The sequence below is a fragment of the Hemitrygon akajei genome, chromosome 31, assembly GCF_048418815.1.
Source record: "Hemitrygon akajei chromosome 31, sHemAka1.3, whole genome shotgun sequence".
NCBI classification, from domain to species: domain Eukaryota; kingdom Metazoa; phylum Chordata; class Chondrichthyes; order Myliobatiformes; family Dasyatidae; genus Hemitrygon; species Hemitrygon akajei.
The window spans coordinates 31175740-31195558 of NC_133154.1; the positions used below are offsets into that span (position 1 = coordinate 31175740).

Below are 19819 nucleotides of genomic sequence, written 5' to 3' on the forward strand. Positions count from 1 at the left end.
CTGTATATCCAGAGCCCAAAAACTGCTGTAGGAACTCAGCGAGTCAAGCCACATCTACAGAGGGAATAAGCAATCACCATTTCAGGCCAAGATCCTTCAAGACTGCTAACATTCTCCAATTTCTAACATTCACCACTCTTTAGATGAATACATTTCTTTCCACCATCTGTGGAGAAAAACAATCAGTTAACATTGCAGGTCAATGGAGTTAATTGCTTTTCTCTCCATAGACACTGCATGATCTGAACAGTTCCATTACATTCCATCTTTAATTCTGCTTATAAATTGGCGATTACCAGAGAACCACATGATTTAAAATAAATCTATACTTAAAGGTTCTAGAAACAAATTCATACTATCTATCAAAATAGAGCTAAAGATATATTTGAAAGGGAAGAAAAATGCAGGTTTGCAAAGAAGAGCAGAATGTACACCAGTAATGTTCTCTTGCTGTAGCCTATCCACTTTAAGGTTTGACGTGTTGTATGTTCAGTATTACTCTTCCACACACCGCTGTTGTAATGTGTTGTTATTTGAGATACTGACACCTTCCTGTCAGCTTGAACCAATCTGGCCATTCTCCTCTGACCTCTCACAAACAAAGCATTTTCACCCACAAAACTGCCGCTCACTGGGTGCTTTTGTTTTTCCCAACAACATTCTTTGTAAATCCAGGAGATCAGGAGTTTCTCAAATACTCAAACTACCCAGTCCAACACCAACAAACATTCCAGCGTTTAAGTCACTTAATTCACATGCCTGGCCTGAATAACAACTGCACTAGCCAATCATGTCTGCATGCTTTCACACATTGAGTTGTTGCCATATGATTGGCTGATTAGATATCTGCATTAACAAGCATGTGTACAGGTGTACCAAGTAAAATGGCCACTGAGTGTGTAATGACTACCGGTAATTGTTAACTCCTCTTAAAAAAATCAGGCATAAACACAATAGGCAGAATAGCCTCTGTTATGATATTTTTTAATCAGACAGAATATTTAGTAAATGAAAGACTTTAAACAAGAAAGGATCATTCTAAGATTCCATGCATACCTCAATGATCTGACAATTTGACTGCTTAGCAGCATAGTGAAAGACTGTCTCCTTGTTCTTATCTGCAATGTCCAAGCGAGCTGCACATCCTTCCACGAGCTCCCGAATGCAGTCTACATCCCCCTTCTTGCAAGCCAGGTGTAGAGGAGTCATGCCCTCTTCACTTTCTGTGTCATTGATGCAGCTGTGCAGAGAATTGAATGAATTGACTTTATTTCTTACATCCTTCACATACATGAGGAGTAAAATTCTTTACGTCTCCATCTAAATGTACAATGTGCAATCATAGTAATTTATAATAAATAGAACAGTCGATGTAACATAGAAATACACTCAAATCAGCGTGAGTTAATCAGTCTGATGGCCTAGTGGAAGAAGCTGTCCCGGAGCCTATTGCCAAGGAACTTAAACTTTTAAAAAAATTGCTTATTATTCTCATGATGAGCCTGCTCCTCAGACACTCTAACTAAAAATATGCAATAGCTATCCTGCACCGAAGCAGGTGAATCATGCTAGGTCCCAAACCACTAGGTTCAGGAACAGTTATTACCCTTTAACCATCAGGCTCCTGAACCAGCGTGGAAAACTTCACTCATATCAATACTGAACCGATTCCACAACCTACAGACTCACTTTCAACTCCTGTTGAACTAAATTGAATTGGCTTAATTACTTACATCCTTCAGATACATGAGGAGGAAAATCTTTACGTTACATCTCCATCTAAATGTACAATGTGCAATTTATAGTAATTTATAATATATATTATGTACAACAGGATAGTCAATATAACATAGAAATACAGTTGTGTCAGCATGAGTTAGGCAGTCTGATGGCCTGTTGGAAGAAGCCGGGATGGTAGCAGCTGAAACAGTTTGTGGTTGGGGTGACTCAGGTCCCCAATGGTCCTTTGGGCCCTCTTAACCCACCTGTCTTTGTAAATGTCCTGAATAGTGGGAAGTTCACATCTCCAGATGCACTGGGCTGTCCGCACCACTTTCTGCAGAGTCCTGCAATTGAGGGAAGTACAGTTCCCATACCAGGCAGCGATGCAGCCAGTCAGGATGCTCTCAATTGTGCCCCTGTAGAAAGTTCTTCAGATTTGGGGGCCCATACCAAACTTCTTCAACTGTCTGAGGTGAAAGAGGCGCTGTTAATGCCTTTTTCACCACACATCGTAAAGCGTATTAATGTTTTTTTTGTATTTGCAGAGTTTATCTTCTTTCGTCCAACTTTGTGTGTAGGTTTTCACTGATTATTTCTATGTATCTACTGTGAATGCCCACAGGAAAATGAACCACAGGGTATGGTAACATATACGTACTTCGACAATGAATTTACCTTGAACTTTGAACTAACCTGGTGATGCTGAGGTGTGATCCCATTATTGGTGATGCACATCATGTAATGCCACAGGTAGATTAGAACAATAATTTTTAAAAATGGTTTTATTTTACAGAATTACAGTTAATTAATTTATATAAACCAGCATGTACCTCTGTTTAAAGTTATATTTATTTCAAGGCGCTCCTGCATTCCTTCACTGTAAACATGAGACCTTACCCTCCCATTTACCTAGTACTTCTGGGCTTGATGAGCTGTATTGGCTTCTGATACAGCAACCTCTTGATTTCTAAATTACCATCATTTTCAAGTCACTCCATAGCTTTATCAGCTCCAAACCTTCCAAACATGAGTGCCCCCCAATCCATGCCTCTTGTTAAACCTAGATATAATCACCCCACCATTAGTTTACTTAGTCAACCTGCTAATCTCTTTAATTTCCTCTTTCAAACTTCCTTCTTTCTTCCATAAACACATTCTTTGATGCTTTTGGCCAATTGCCCTTATAACTCCTTAAGAGATTTAATACATCTCCTGTAAAACACCCTGGAAGGTGTGTTCAATGTCCAGAACTTTACCCTGCAGTTGGTGGGGGACACAAATTGGCCAAATCTGGTAAGAGCAGTAAATGAAAATCAAACAAAAAAACAGCAGATGTTCAAAATATGAAACAAAAATAGAAAATGTGGCTAACACTCTGCAGGTCAGAATTCACGATGAATGTCTTTGACCTGAATTGTTAATCTTGTTTTTATCTCTTTCAAAGATTAAAGATTAGATTTGTCACATGTACATTAAAACATATTGTGAAATGCATCATTTACATCAACAACTAACACAGTCTGAATCTGCGCTGGCGGCAGCCCACAAGTGTCAACATGCTTTTAATGTAACGTAGCAGTCTCGCAACTTATTACTTGAACACATGTGCCCTTGGAACGCACAAGGAAACAGTCGTACTGAGACGAAATCCACGCAGTCACAGAAAGAGCATATAAATTCCTTCAGACAGCAGCAGGAATTGAACCCCAACCTTCAAATTGCACATGCTGTAAAGCCTTACACTAACTGCCACACTACCATGCCCCCTCCCCGTTGATGCTACCAGCATTTCCTGCTTATTTGGGACAACGCTTAAAGGACAAAAACTAATCAAGAAAATTGTCAGGATACCCTTTATTTGGGACACTATGATGCTTAATTGGGACAGGAGACTGCTGCTGAACAGTTTCTAACAAGTGTCAGTTGTGTGCACTTGTGTAGCCATTACACAGACTTAGAGTGCACAGTTTTTAAAATAGCGTTAGCTGTTTGTGTTTGTATTCAAAAAACAGTGATTTTTGTCACTGATCGTTAGCAAGAAATAAGCAGCAAGACAATTCAGAATTGTCCTCACTGAAGTTTCAAGCACTCAGGCTTCAAGATGCCAGAAAGGGCCAGGAGTGAAAAGGAAGCAATTTCACTATTTCAACAAGTTAGAAACTATGAAGAATTTGAAGAAATCAACAATCATTTTGAATGTTACAATGGAAATGAAAATTTGGAAGATGCAATCATCAAAAGCATTGTATGAAGGCAGTCCATTAGCTGCATGAGGTGTCTGCGCTAATTTTGTTCATTTACAGTCCATCAAAAGAACACTACAGTATCTTCGTTGTCTGTCATAACTGATGGTGACAATGAAAGCTGTATGCGAGGGTTTTAAAAGTGGAGAAGTCATTGCGATGGGACAGTTCCACTGTCCTGACCTTGGAAGTCCAGATCTAATGGTATGAGTAGTCATCACAAACTGGGGTCCTGCAGTGGATGACCATGACTTCTGTGCTTTATCATGCCCTTCGCTATCTGTGAAGCATTGCAGACCACCTTCTTGGTCATTGGATCTCGGTGTTTATCCGCCCACTCCACAGGATTGACTTTACATGCTAGGACAGGCATGTCCCTATTTCACTGGGGAATGAGGCCTGCCAGTTATCCTCTCCTGGTTCAGCCCCTTGCTGAAGCAGTGTACCAGGGTGTGGCTGCTGTCGCATGCAAACAGCTACTTACAGTGACAGGTGAGAACTGAGTGTCCAGTGGGGACCAAAGGTGAGTGAGTTGCCCCAAAAACTACACAACTAGCTCCTTCACCAGAGGTGCTACCCCTTCCAGGACACTCTATACTCTGAAGTGTATGCTGCCACTGGGCAGGAGATACAGGAGCCTTGGGTCCCACACCACCAGGTTCAGGAATAGTAATTACCCTTCAACCATCAGGCTCCTGAACCAGCATGGATAACTTCATTCACCTCATCTCTGAACTGATTCTATGACGTACAGACTCATTTTGACAACTCTTTAAAACTCATGTTCTCTCTATTATTTTTACTTGCACGATTTGTCTTCTTTTGCTCATTGGTTGTTTGTCAGTCTTTGTTTTATGTATAGTGTTTCATAATTTCTATTTTAATTATTTTTTTCTTGTAAATGCCTTGAAGAAAATGAATCTCAATGTAATATATGGTAACATATACATACTTTGAAAACAAATTTTACTTTTTTAAAAATAATATTCACTAATGACCCTGGACAAACTCCTCTCATGGTCCTGTATCTCAGAACACATCAACCATCCACTTGCTACATAAACCATTTTCCTAAGAAAAACATGCAAAATGCTGGAGGATCTCAGCAAGTCACCCAACATCCATGGAGAGGAATAACCAGACAATTCTTCAGGATGAGAACCTTCCGTCCTGATGAAGAGCCTTGGCCTGAGGCTTTGATTCCCTTTCAATAGCTGCTGCCTGACTTCAGAGTATAAGGTGTCCAGGAAGGAGTAGCATCTCTGGTGAAGGGCCTGCTCGTGTCTTTTCTGGGGCAGCTCACTCACCTTTGGTTCCCTCCGGACACACAAATTAAATCAATTCACTGATGATCCAATAGCCTCTGCCCTCCACTCTGTTCTGTCCCATCCGGAAAATGGGGCCTCATATGCCAAACTGCGGTTTATAGACTTCAGTTCACCGTTCAACACCATCATACCCAATAAACCGGTGGGGAAACTGTCCTCACTGGGTCTCAACACCTTCTTCTGCAATTGAATACTGGACTTCTTAACGGTAAGGCTACAGTCAGTCCATGTGGGCAGGAGTGTCTCTAGTCCCATTACACTGAGAACTAGTGCCCCCCAGGCTGTGTGCTCAGCCCATTGCTGTTCACACTGCTGACGCATGACTGTGTCGCAGGACCCAGCTCAAACCGTGTCATCAAGTTGGACTTATCAAGAATGGTGACAAGACGGAGTATAGAGAGGAAGTGGAGTGGCTGGTGGATTGGCGTGAGAGGAAAAACTCAAGCCAGAACACAAAGGAAATTATTGTGGACTTCAGGAGGTGCAGACAAACCACCCCACTCTGCAAATACATGGCTCCTCCATAGAGTGAGTTAAGTTTATCAAGTTCCTGGGAGTTCACATCTCGGATTACCTTACCTGATCCCTTACTATCACCTCCCTGAACAAGAAGGCACAGAGGCGCCTCCACTTCCTAAGAAGACTGAGGCAAGCAAGGCTCTCGTCCCTCATCTTAATTGCGTTTTGCAGGAGCATTACTGAAAATGTCCTGAGAAGTTGCATCTCCATCTCGTATGGGAGCAGTCAAGCATTGGACCAGAAGTCCCAACAAAGGACTGTGAGAACAGCTGAGAGGTCTCCCTACATTTATCAGGAGCACTGCATATGCTGGGCCCTTGGTATCCTCTATGACATTCTACTATCAGGCAGGAAACAACGATGTATAAAAACAAGAACGGTCAGGATGAGGAACAGTTTCTTCCCTCAGGCCATTAGGATTTTGAACTCCTGAATGCATCATATTCAAAGTGTCACTGGTTAATCTGTTCTGTACCTGCCAATATTTAAATGAATGCACTTTAGTTTGTTACTCATGTGTGATTCAGTTGTAGATTTTATCCCTACCTTCATAAGTTATCATGTGTTATGTGTACTACTGTGTTTTACACCCTGGTTCAGAGAAATGTTGTCCCATTTCTATATACATTTTATGGCTATATATATATTATATAGATGTATACAATTAAAAGACAATAAACTCGACTTGCTGAGCTCCTCCAGCATTTTGTGTGACTTGCTCTGGATTTCTAGCATCTGCAGAATTCCTTGTATTAACCATTTCCCCAGGTTGTTCAATGTAGAACCTCGGGCAGAGCCGAGCTTGGATGGGGATTTACTTGGGAGTCTGGTGCCAGCGATATAGTCGGTGCACGCCAGTCCAGCATCAGTCATCATTTACTATTGAAAATTTACACCATTGGCTACAGGAAACAAAAGATGGCAGTAATTTGTATCCCTACAACTTTGAAACACAAATCCTTTACCTCATAATGTGATTGTGGCGGAAGCTCTCCTTCATGCCCATCTCCACAGCAATGTGGGCCAAGGGCCAGTCTGGGTGGCTTCGCAGACAGTCAGTCAGCTGTTGCACAGTGTCAAGTTTCAGCGAGCCCGAAGCTACCTCGTAGAACGGCCTCATCTTCTGTGCAAACTGTAAGAAGACAGTTCTAGCCTCCACTTCTGAGCTTACCTGGAACAACCTGTAAAGGTAAGAAGGGTATGACATAAGAATTAGGAGTAAGTGTAAGCCATTTAAAGTTCAAAGTAAATTTACTCTCAAAGTACGCACAGGTCACCATATAGCACCATTACACTCATTTTTACAAGTAGAACAAAGCACTACAATAGAATCAATGAAAAACTACAGACACTTCCAAACAACCACTGTACAAAAGTCAAACTGTGCAAATACAAGGAAAAATAGAGAGATGTGGATGAGGGGAGAGAGAGAGGGGTGGGAGAAGGTGGAGGGCAGAGTGGGAGGGTGAGAGGGAGAAGGAATACCAAGAACATGAGTTGTACAGCCCTCGACAGTGAGTCCATAAGACATAGGAGAAGAGTTAATCTGTTCAGCTCATCAAGTTTACTCTGCCATTCCATCATGGCTGATTTATTATCCCTTTCAACCCCATTGTCCTGCCTTCTCCCTGTAACCTTTCATACCCTTACTAAACAAGAACCTATCAACCTTCAGTTTAAATATACCCAATGACTTGACCTCCACAGCAGTCTGAGGCAATTTCCACAGATTCACAACCCTTTGGCTACAGGAATTACTAGGGTCCTAAAGAGTCCACAGGTTGTGGAATCAGTTCGGTGTTATCTGTCACTTTCAGTCTACTCCATTATTCATTAACATAATGGCTTCACTAATAGCTGAGATTATTGTGCAGTGAAGTACAAATACAATGAAAACCTTGCATGCGGCCGCAGCACAGCCACATGGGTACAAGCAACACAGACTGTGAACACACCATTTTCAAGCATGATGCCCACATCCCTTTGATTCAGAAATCTACCAATCTTTGTTTTTAATGAACATGAAAAGTGAACATGAAAAAAATGAACAGAGGGCACAATGTCCAAGAAGAATCAGAATCAGGTTTAATATCTACTAACATATGCTCTATGAATGTTGTTTTGTGGCAGTAGTAGAAATGCAAGGCATAAAGAAACCTGATTCTGATATGGGTCTTTATTGCTGACTGAGTGGGAAAGGGCTAGGGAGAGGGGAATCATGGTTGGGAAAAGGGGAAGGAAGCGGGAAGCACCAGAGAGACAATCTGTAATGATCAATGAACCAATTGTTGGAATCAAATGACCTGCCTGGTGTCTCAGGCTGGGTGTACCTACACCTCATCTACACCACCCCCTACTCTAGCACTCAATTCTCTGTCACCTGTCCCACTCCCCTCCCGCAGCGCTCTACCCTCGCCATTCCCAACAATCTTTGCTCCTGCCAGATTTACAAACTCACTCTCCGCTCCAAATTGACAAATACCATACTGTGCAAAAGTCTTAGACACCCTAACTATATATATGTGCTTAGGACTTTTGCACAGTACTGTATTAAAAAAAAGTTAAATAAATAGTGCAAAAAAAGTGTAGTGTTCATGGGTTGGTTCATTGTCTGTTCAAAAACTTGATGGCAGAGAGGAAGAAGCTGTTTCTAAAACATTTAGTGTGTGTTTACAGGCTCCTATATTTCCAGTCTGATGGTAGAAATGAGAAGAGAACATGTCCTGGGTGGCAAGGGTCCTTAATGATTGATGCCACCTTTTTTTTGAGTTATCGCATTTTGAAGATGTCCTTGATACTGGAGTTGGATGAATTTGCAACCCTTCACAGAATTAAGTGATAGTAGAAATTTAAATACACTCAATGGCTACTTTATTAGATACACCACTCATTAATGCAAATATGTAATTAGTGAATCACGTGGCAGCAACTCAATGCATAAAAGCATGCAGCCATGGTCAAGAGGTTCAGATCAAACATGGGAATGGGAAAGGAGCGTGATCCAAGAGACTTTGACCTTGAAATGATTGTTGTTGTGTATCTCAGAAACTGCTGGTCTCTTGCGATTTTCACACACGGTGGGAAAAACAGAAAAATCCGCTGAGCAGAAGTACTGTGGGCAAAAACACCTTGTTAATGAGAGGTCAGAGGAGAATGGCCAGACTGGTTCAAGCTGATAGGAAGGTGACAGTAGCTCAACTAGCCACGTTACAACTGAAGTGTGAAGAAGAGCATTTCTGAATGCAAAAAACTTCGAACCTTGAAGTAGATGGGCTACAGCAGCAGAAGACCACAAACATACGCTCAGTGGCCACTTCATTAGAGTCATGAGGTCATTTCAATTCTTCAAACGCTCTTTAGAACTTAGACTCTCAACAATTTTCAAGCAATAGGTCATTGCTTCAGTTATAAATTATATAGTCTGAAATAGTTGAAGGCTCATTATATCACTCTAATGGCAAAAAGAACATGTTTGAAAGCAGCTTAATCCAGTCACATTTCCATCTCCTGCAGTTTAAAATGGTCTTGTTTATACCACAGAAGACGTTCACCCAAGGAAAGGTGAAAAATGCAGCCAAACAATTTTGTTGTTGCCAACCCAACAGCCTCTGGGCGTTATGCCACAAATGAAGTTGTCCAGTGGGATTATTTAGGGGGGGAAAATGCTCTGCGTAATTGGAACCAATCTTTCTTTTAATTTATTGAGGTACAGCCCTTCAAGAGATGCCACCCAGCAATCCCCCCTTTTAATCCTGGCCTAATCAGGGGACAATTTACAATGGCCAATTAACCTTCCAACCAGTAGTCTTTGGACTGTGGGAGGAAACCAGAGCACCCAGAGGAAACCCATGTGGTCAAGGGGAGAACGTACAAACTCCTCATAGGCAGCTGTGGGAATTGAAGACGGGACACCTGTACTGTAAAGCGCTGTGCTAACCATTACACTGCCATGTGTTTGCTGGCAATGTTGCCCTGGTTAAATAACAACCATGCTCTCCTCTCACTATTGCCGTTGGGAAGGAGGTACAGGAGCCTTAAGTCCCACACCAGCTGGTTCAGGAACAGTTATTATTCTTCAACCATATGACTCCTGAACCGGAATTAATAACCTCACTTACCTCAAAACTGCGCTGAGTCCAAAACCTATTGACTCACTTTCAAGGACTCTATAACTCCTGTTCCTCATTATTTATTACTTATTCAATATAATTAGTTTTTTTATTTGCACTGATGGTCTCCTTTCATACATTGTTTGCCCATCCTAGTGTGTAATTTTTCAACGATTCTATTGATTTTCTTTATACTTACTGTGAATGCCCGCAAGAAAATTAATCTCAGGGTAGGGTGCATGGTGATATATACATCGTTTGAACTTTGATGTTTTTCAAAAAAGTCTTAATCTTCTTTCTAATTCTTTCCAAAGACTTCATCTTCCTAATTCTGCAAATTTTTCCCTACTTATAATCCTCCAAAATAATCATGTTCCTAAAATTCAGAATCAGGTTTATTATCACTAATACATGTTGTGAAATGTGTTGTTTTGCAGCAGCAGTACAGTGCATACAAAACGTTACAATAACAAATATAAAGATTAATAGGTAGTGCAAAAGGAGATCAAAATAGTGTTCATGGACTGTGATGGTGGAGGGGAACATGCCTTTCCTATAACACTGAGCACTGTTTTCTAGCCACGTTATAGAGCAAGATGTAAACTTGCTCTCAATTCCAAAATACATAGTGCAAACAATAGGGATTAACAAGGTTGCGTTCATAGGTTTGTGGGCCGTTCAGTGGAGGGGAAGAAGCTCTTTCTAAATCATTGTGTGGGGTCTTCAGGCTCTTGGGCCTCCTCCCTGATGGTAGGAATGAGGAATGGCTAGGGTGGTGAGAGTCCTTAATGATGGATGGTGCCTTTATTTTGGCTACCAATCCATCAGCTACCATTGCTCTCAACTCCAGGATTCTCCCCCTGAATCTCGCCATCTATTTTTCCCTCTTAAAAAACTTGACCACCTTGACCAAGGTTTTGCTCACCTGCCCTGACGGTTCCTTCTGTGGCCTAGCCTCTATTTCACTTGATGTTTGATAACATCTTGCGAAGAATTCTTGGATGTTTTCCTAAATTAAAAGCCCTGTTGTTGCTCTGTTGTGACATGGGTCAATTAACGGTTGAGAGGAAGGAGACAGCAAGAAGTTTGTTCTCTGACCTGTGGGATGTGCACACAGATTTGAATTGGGTCTTTGTCATTAGTATGCATGCTAAAAAATAAAATATAATCAGATAGGTCTAAATGAATATTGGACTTTTATCTTAACCAAGATGAAGAATGAACTTATTCTTCAATTAAAAATGGCACTGGTTAAATCTACTCAAGGTCCGATGCTCTGGGCAAATTAACCAGTGTGATACTAGGACAAAGTTGCATAAACTTAGTTTGTTTTCCCAAGTTCAGTACATTGAACCATGATCTAATCAAAGTATTTAAAATAATGAAGGAATTTAATATGATAATTAAAGAAAAAACATTTCTATGTTGATGAAATTATAATATCTTAAAAGTAAAAAAAATTATAACTGATTAGGATTAAGATTAGCTTTATTTTTCATATGTACATCAAAACATTCAGTAAAATGTATTGTAAACACAAAGTACACTGCAGATACTGTGGTCAAATCAACACGTACAAACAAGCTGGATGAACTCAGCGGGTCGGGCAGCAACCGTTGAAAGGAGCAGTCAACGTTTCAGGCCGAGATCCTTCGTCAGGACTGAAGAAGGAGGGGGCAGGTGCCCTATAAAGAAGGTGGGGGGAGGGTGAAAAACCAATCAGAGGAAAGATCAGGGGGTGGGGGAGGGGAAACAGGGAGGGAATAGGCAGGAGAGGTGAAGAAGGAATGTAAGGGGAAAGCACTATGGGTAGTAGAAGAAGGCAGGATTATGAGAGAGGTGATAGGCAGCTAGAAGAGGCAGAGTGAAAGTGTGATAGGGGAAGGGACAGGGAGGGAATTACCGGAAGTTGGAGAATTTGATGTTCATACTAAGGGGCTAGAGACTACCCAGACGGTATATGAGGTGTTGCTCCTCCAACCTGAGTTTGGCCTCATCATGGCAGTAGAGGAGGACATATCTGAATGGGGATATGGAGTCCTAACGAAGGGTCTCGGCCCAAAACATTGACTGCTCCTTTCAACGGATGCTGCCCAACCTGTTGAGTTCATCCAGTAAAATGTGTTGTTTTGCGTCAACAGCCAACACAGGAAGCAGCCCGCAAGTGTTGCCATGCTTCCGGTGCAAACATAGCATTCCCACAACCTATTAATCCTAACTTGCATGTTTAAAAGGAATGCTGCCACAAGAAAGCAGCATCCATCCTCAAGGACTCCCATTATCCAGCCTATGGCATCTTCACACTACTGAGAGGAAAGGTGGTACAGGAGCCTTAGATCCCACACTATCAGGTTCAGTAATAGCTACACCCGATATCCATCAGACTCATGAACCAGCAGCAATCAAAAGGCAGGCAGTCGGCGCTGAAACTCGCCTGCCTTCTGCGTTCAGCTCAATGTCTCAGGCTTCCTCGAAGATTTAATCAGTGATCATTAAATGCTTTAAATGGCGAAACAGAGTCAAACATTGGCTCGCAGCCCGTCTCAAAGTTTCTTTGCATTGAGGCCGTCCCAGTACATGCTTGCTTCCTGGAATCTTCTCGGAGTCAGCAAAGCACTGGATCACTCAAACAATCTCCAAGCTGTAAATCACAGGCTCTAAACAATCCCAGAAATACATTTAAGATGAAAAACAGACATAAATGTAGGAAAACAGCTATTTTCATTTGCTATCTGGAAGATGTCGACTGAGGAAGAGTTGTACGCTGGCGCCATCTTGACCAGAAAAAGATGTGAGAAAAAGATGAAATTGCACAAAAGGCAAAAAGCAAACAAACACATAAAATATCCACATCAAACCAGGAACCCAGGAGAATTCAATCTAGTTCAGTTCAGTTCCATTCAGTGCTACTGGCCGACTGCAGACCGCAGAGCCAGTCTTCACTGAAGCACCTCAGTCCTTGTTGATTGCCTTGATCAAACTGTTCAAAAACAGCAAAGAAAAAGTAACCAGAATCCAGCAACATGTGCACCATGAACCTCAAAGTAGCCCAAAACGAGTCCACAGCCACGAGCCTTGCCGATGTGGACCCCAAGCCTCCTGCACTTTCCTCTGACAGCAGCTAGCTGGAGGCAAAGGAAGACCAGTCAGGTGCAGGCACAAACAGTGCTGAGCACACACCGGTCCTCTGCTCTCATCTTCGTCAACTTCAACCTTGCTCAACGCCTCAATCGGAAAGAGGCGATGGAGTTGATCATGGGCTCGCATCCTCAATGCCTCAATTGGAGTGAAGCGATCATGTTGTCTCCAGGCTTCAGGCCACACACTCTGCTCCCAACCTCACAGAGTCTCTCTCAGAGACAGCAATGCACCAGATCGCTGAATTGGCCCCAGAACACACCATCAAAGTGTAAATCATGCTTAATAGTAGAATCAGATATGATAGAAGTAATAGTAAAAGTTGTTTTGTGAACTGTCTGCAGGGCTTCGCCTTTTGTAGCATTGTTCACTGGCATCATTTTGAAGCACCAATGACACAAATGTCCACATCAAACTATGAAAAAGGAACAGCGAATGAACCCTCCGTTGGATGTTGCATCCCAGCTGTCTACATGATATGGCAGTACAATTGAAGAGCAAGCTGTTGCCCAGGTAGCAGGCTACACCTCTCCATTCAGCTGATGAATCCAAAGGAATGGCAGAGACCAACAGAGTTTGGCACCAGTGGCATTGCAGGAGTTGCCAGTCAATGTTGAACACAGCTTAGGACTGCTTCTCACTCAATGTAATAAGATCAAGGAACTGATTGTAGACTTCAGGAGAGGGAAACCAGAGGTCCATGAGGCAGTAATCATTGGCGGATCAGTGGTGGAGAGGGTCAGTAACTTTAAATTCCTGGGTGTCACTATCTCAAAGGACCTGTCCTGGAGCCATCGTATAAATATTGTGAAAAAAGCACAACAGTGCCTCTACTTCCTCAGGAGGCTGAGGAGGTTTGGCATGTTATCGAAAACCCTGGCAAACTTCGATAGATGTATGGTGGAAAGGGTGCTCATTGGCTGCATTATGGCCTGGTATTGGAACACCAATGTCTTTGAGCAGAAAATCCAATAAAAGTTAGTGGACTTGTCCCAGTATATCACAGGTAAAACCCTCCCAACCATTGAGCACCTGTACATGAAATGTTGCCATAGACATAAGCAGCGTCCATCATCAAAGATCCTCACCACCTAGGCCGAGCTCTTTTCTCGCTGCTGCCATCAGGTAGAAAGTATAGGTGCCTCAGGAATCACACCACCAAGTTCAAGAACAGTTACTATCCCTTAACCATCAGGCTCTTGACCAAAAGGGGAAAACTACACTCATTTAAGGACTCTGTAATGTTGTTATTTCATGCTCATTATTTATTATTATGTATTTATATCTGCATTTGCACAGTTTGTTTCCAGTTAACAGCTCCTGATGTTTACAGTTATTGTTCCATAGATTTGCTAAGTATGCCCGCAGTAAAAGAATCTCTGGGTTGTACGTGATGACGTATTATGTGCTCTGATAATAAATTTTATTTTGAACTTAGGGGCTTCAGCTGCAGATTTTTCTTCAGGGTTTACTCCCAAAGCCTTCCCATGAGCGGTACAGCACAAGGTAGCGGAGATTTGAGAGCAGAGTTTTCTTTCACCTAGAGGAGCTGCCAACCATGGCTGACGAGCTCCACCTGCCAAAAGCAATGGTTTTAAGGTGCCATTAACCCAGTTTTGCCTCTTCGCCTGTCAATAGAAACATGTCCACCAGACTTAGTGGCTAAGCCACACATGAAGGCCAGGAGCCAGACTTGGTTATCAGAGGCTACTTGAGACACACGCCATTGGGAGTACTTAATAGGTAGTGGGAGCTTATCCCCACTACCACTCCCCCCACCCCGCCTTGGGTATAACAACCTTAAAGAATGTGATTATATAGCACTGATATCATATTGGAATAGGAACATGCTGATGGAAGAAGAGGTGCCAGTAGTCATGTTACATAGCTTAATTACCAATGACGGCATGTAATCAATTCTCTAACTTCTGGTAATTTGTCCCCAATCCCCCCCATCTGTTCTCCTCACCTATCACCTCTTGGTGACCTTAGTCTTTCCCTTTCTCCCTCTCCTCTCCACTCTCCTCTCCTAACAGATTCCTTCTACAGCCCTTTACTTTTCCAGCTACCACCTCCCTTCATCCCTCTGACCCTCTGATAACCCACCTACCTTCACCTATCACCTTCTAGCTTGTACTCCTTCCCCTCCCCTATCTCCTTAATCTGGCTTTTTCCCCCTACCTCCACCTTCCTTTCCAGCCCTGATGAAGGGTGTTGGCCTAAACCTTAACTCTTCATTCCTTTTCATTGATGCTGCCTGACCTGCTGAGTTCCTCCAGAATTTTGTGCCTGTTACTCTGGATTTGCAGCATCAGCAGAATCTCTTGCAGTTACTTACTAACCTCACATTTACTTCTACTGCCATTTATAATACAGGCAAAGCCTTCTGCCTCTGGATTAGTAAAGTCTCTGGAATTAGAGTCTGATTTTGATTGGCAAAGCTTACAAAAGCAAGTGATGGAATTATGGTCTGATATCATAAAGCAAGTGTTAGCATCAGAGCTAATCATTGATAGGGGAATCGAACTAGGTCTAAGAGCATTGCTGAAAATGTGCAAAGCAGTGACAATACAGGCCAGAATAGTCTATAATAAAGCATAACTCTCCACAGCCAGCTAAGTACAGGAATACAAACCCATTATCAAGGTATGCATATGTCACCTTGAGATTTGTTTGCTTGCAGACACTTCTAGGAAAATAAATACAATCCAATTTATGAACAACTATACATAAAGAAAGACTGGCAAACAAACAATGAGGCACTTCAGAGTGTGGTTTCTAGACTTGCAGTCTAATGCACGAATCATTAATGGCAGAGAAACAAGACAAATTGTGCAAACAAAAAATAAGCAAATAACACTGAGAACAAGAGTTGTAGAGTCCTTGAAAGTGAGTCTGTAGGTTGTGGAATCAGTTCTGAGTTGAGGTGAGTGAAGTTATCCACAACAGTTCGGGCGCCTCATGATCGTAGGGCATCAACCGTTACTAAACCTGGTGGCATGGGACCAAAAGCTCCTGAACCTGCTGCCCGATGGGAACAGATGAGGGCAATTCAGCCTCTCAAGCATCTCAAGTATACCATTCAATATCATTGCTAACACATAGCCTAAATCTTTTCCTCCAACTTTTAATGCTTAGTCATACAGTACAGAAAAAGGCCCATTGATATCAATCCTACACTAATTCCGTTTTTATTTTTCCTATTGCTTCTCCCCAGATCCTGCCACTTCCCTAGTAAAGGGGGATAGCGCATTGGAGCCAATTAGCCTACCAACTCTTATGGGAATGTTGGATGAAACGCAATCACAGGAAGGACAAGCAAACTCCACAAAGACAGGATCAAACCTGGGTTGCTGAAACTCTGAGGTGAAGAAAAACAACTGATCTAGCATGAACTGCCATATGCAGAAGAGAATTCCAAATTCCTATCACAATCGGTGTAAAACTATTTCCTAACCAAAGCAATTATTCCAATTTCCTGATTTTGACACAAAGCCTGGACTCCCTAACTGCTGGAATTAACTTTTCTTTAACTTTTCTTTCTGTTCCCTGAAAATGGGTCAATTCACTCCATACCCTAAATTGCCAGAAGTTCAAGTATTTCTTGTAACATTTCTTCATAGTTTAACCCTGAAGAAGACCAGGCATTAGTAAATTAGTCCGGAGAATCTTAGCTGGCTCTGGCAGCTTGACTGGTTGTATTTTCCAAAGGTATGACCACATTCTGAAAAACTAAATATCCTCACTAAAAAAAAAATCAGAATTATAAAGAACAGATTTGGATCGAAGGCATCAGTTTGATACAAGGCAATTTAAACTTGGATATATACATATCAGTAATGGTGTCAACAAAATGAAACCTCAGTTCTATACAATTAACAGAAATAATTATGAGGTGAGAGACAGGATGTCTGTCTTTACCATTTAGATCCAAAGTTACTCCTGAATGAAAAAACCTGTTCTTCACCACAATTAAAGTTTCACTAACAAAGTGGTCAGAACTATGTGACACTTGAGAGTGTGGTTTCAAGATTTGCAGTTTAATTATGAATCACTAACTGGAGAGAAACAAACCTGCTGTTTTTTCCAGCAACAGGTTTTTTTTATCATTGAGAAACAGGGCATAAGATCATACTATGTTGAATGAATCTCAAAGTAGTATACTTACTTTGATAATTAATTTTGACTTTGTTACTGAACAGGTGTCTCACAATAGTCCAGTGATCTTTCTGACTATTGCCCACAATAAGTTCTCACCTGAAGGCAGTCTGAGGTATGCTGGGATTGATAAGCAAGCAATCCCAGGACTGCATTGTACGGTAAAGCACCACTCGGTTATCATCCATGACTCGGTTGTAAGCTGCATACTCAGACAATGGGACCTCCCGCACACGGTAAGGATTGGCGAAGAGATTGGTCACAGTGTTCAAAGTCTCTACCAAGCGGCCAAAGAACTGCATCCCTACAAACACCTGAAAGAACAGAACATGAGGTGAGTTTGGAGGTGGAAGGCAGGAGGAATAAGAGAGTAAAAAAAGAAAGGTTACCGTTTTATTTTTCATTATCACGCACAGATCACTCATTTCTACACCATCCTTCACAATCTTAACATTGTATCACCTTTGAAGCATTCCTGAGGGTCAATCATTACTGCTTTGTACAAATAAGCTCCACTTTCCTCCCGCATTCCAAAGATGAACAGGTTAATATGCTAATTGATTATATAAATGGGTAGCACAAGCTCATTGGACCAGAAGGGCCTGTTATGGTACAGCAGTAGTAGTAGTAATGCAATCGTAGATTTTTATAAATAACGCTCAGGCACTTTAAGTTTAAGGGAAATCATAACAACTCCATTATTGTCCACCAAGCACAAAATACAAGGTGCAGTACAAACTTCACGTAATTATGTTATCACGTCAGACCAGCCTCTTAACGCAAACCGCAACTCAATGTCGGTGGGTGTGAATCATGCCTACGTTTCTACCCATTCCACCCTACACAGGCATCCACCAGAATTCACCAAAACCGACATTGTGAGCCTGTCCAGAGCTCCTCCCACCTCAGGTCCTATTTTCCATGGGTGGAGAAACAGCAGGTGCCCCTGGCTCATCCAGAGGTGCGTTGACACGCTCATGGTCATGTTGTGATGTCAGGGGCATGGTAGTTGAATCCTCCAAATCTTGGTAGTCTGGTTTAAGGCGATCTACCGAAATACATTCATGTTTACCCTTCCTATGATAAAAATCTTTTCTCTCCATTCCAAAACGCAGAACAAGCCATTGTAAGGGTGCCTAAAGGGATGTTGATGTGCACTACACTGGACAAAAACAAATGAAGCAGAATGTAAGTCAACAGGAACTCAAGAGTGCCGTACGCCATAATGGGAGGTAGGAATAGTTGCAAAGGAAATGAGTTTACTGAGGAGGGCGGAATGTTGTTGAGAGGCCAACCAGGCGGTCATGGTGTCAGGAATAAAATCTCCTGTCTGTACACCAACTCAGCCACAGATGACTACAGGTCATCTTTTGGAGCTCTTCTGAACCCAGCAGGACCCACAGGAGATGATCATGCCCACAATCATCAGCCAGGGAAGCCCTCAGAGCAGCCTTTAAGGAGCAGTGAAACCATTTGCGTAGGCCATTGTATTGCTGGTGATACTCCGCGGTGTGATGTAGCCTAACTTCAAGGATCTGGGCCAGCGCAGCCCAGAGGTCATGTGAATTGGGGACCACGATCAGAGGTAATGACAGATGGGGTGCCAAACCGAGCAACCCAGGAGCTGATGAACACCTGAGCCATGTCTGTGGCCATCACTGATGCTAGCGGGACTACCTCTGGTCACCTGCCTGGTGGTAGGTCCACCATGGTAAGAAGGTGCATGAAACCACATGGGAGGGGAGCGTGGGGGGGTGGGAAGAGAAGCAACCAGGTCAACATTGACTGGGTCAAACCGTCGCTCAGGGATCTCAAAAGCTGCCAATAGTGCCTGAATATGACAGCTATTTTTCACCCTGAGGCATACAACACAGGGTGCTTGCAGAAGGTGTGAAACCCTTCCCATCAAAAGTGTCGTCGTGTGGATTTCCTGCTACCCTGCACTACTAAAAAAATTACGAGGTTTTAGATATGGTGAATTTCTGTCACCGCTTCATTCTACGAGCTGCTGCTGAACTTGTGCTCCCTCCGTAGAGTGCTAATTACGTGGCTAATTACCCACATCCTTTATAAGGCCGTGCCACACAAACTTTAGTGCAACCAGTTTCTGTGAGGCCTTCCAGCCAGGATGGGGAGGCCATAAATGCAGTGAAAAACAGTATGCCTCTAGTTTACGGGCACTATGGTGTGAGGGCAACTAGTTGAGACATCGCACAGGAGAGATTCCCCAGCTCCCCCAAACTTAATGTCAGCCAACTACAGGCCTGTGACTGCTGTTCAGTAAGCCTGGACCTCTGGGTCAGCAGCTTGGTTGGCTGCCATGTTGGCATAGTCAACCCATATGTGTATGGCCTCAACCCATAAGATTGGCCATGAGAAGTTTCAGCCACTCCATTATTTTTCTCCTTGATGTGTTGTATGTCTGTTGTGAACTCTCATATGTAGGCCAGGTAGCATTGTTGCAGTGCAGAACAAGGGTCTGATATTTTGGCCATCGTGTACACAAGGGATTTGTGGTCAATGAACATTGTGAAATGGTGACCCTCTAGTAGAAAAAAAATCAGCAAGATAGAGACAGAAAAGCTCAGGATCAAACATTATG

The 19819-nt window shown here is 42.5% G+C and overlaps 1 protein-coding gene across 2 annotated transcripts in view; it reads right to left on the reverse strand.

Annotated features, from left to right (window-relative positions):
- The window catches only part of pla2g6 (phospholipase A2, group VI (cytosolic, calcium-independent)), a 117507-nt gene that overhangs the window by 85224 nt on the left and 12464 nt on the right, over positions 1–19819 (reverse strand). For both annotated transcript variants that reach the window (XM_073033452.1, XM_073033451.1), the window contains exons 2-4: positions 17317–17531; positions 6778–6993; positions 1057–1240 (exon numbers count right to left, since the gene is read on the reverse strand). In XM_073033452.1, the coding sequence (XP_072889553.1) occupies positions 1057–1240; positions 6778–6993; positions 17317–17519 (603 nt within the window). In that variant the 5' untranslated portion in view covers positions 17520–17531. The remainder of the gene's footprint in view (positions 1–1056; positions 1241–6777; positions 6994–17316; positions 17532–19819) is intronic.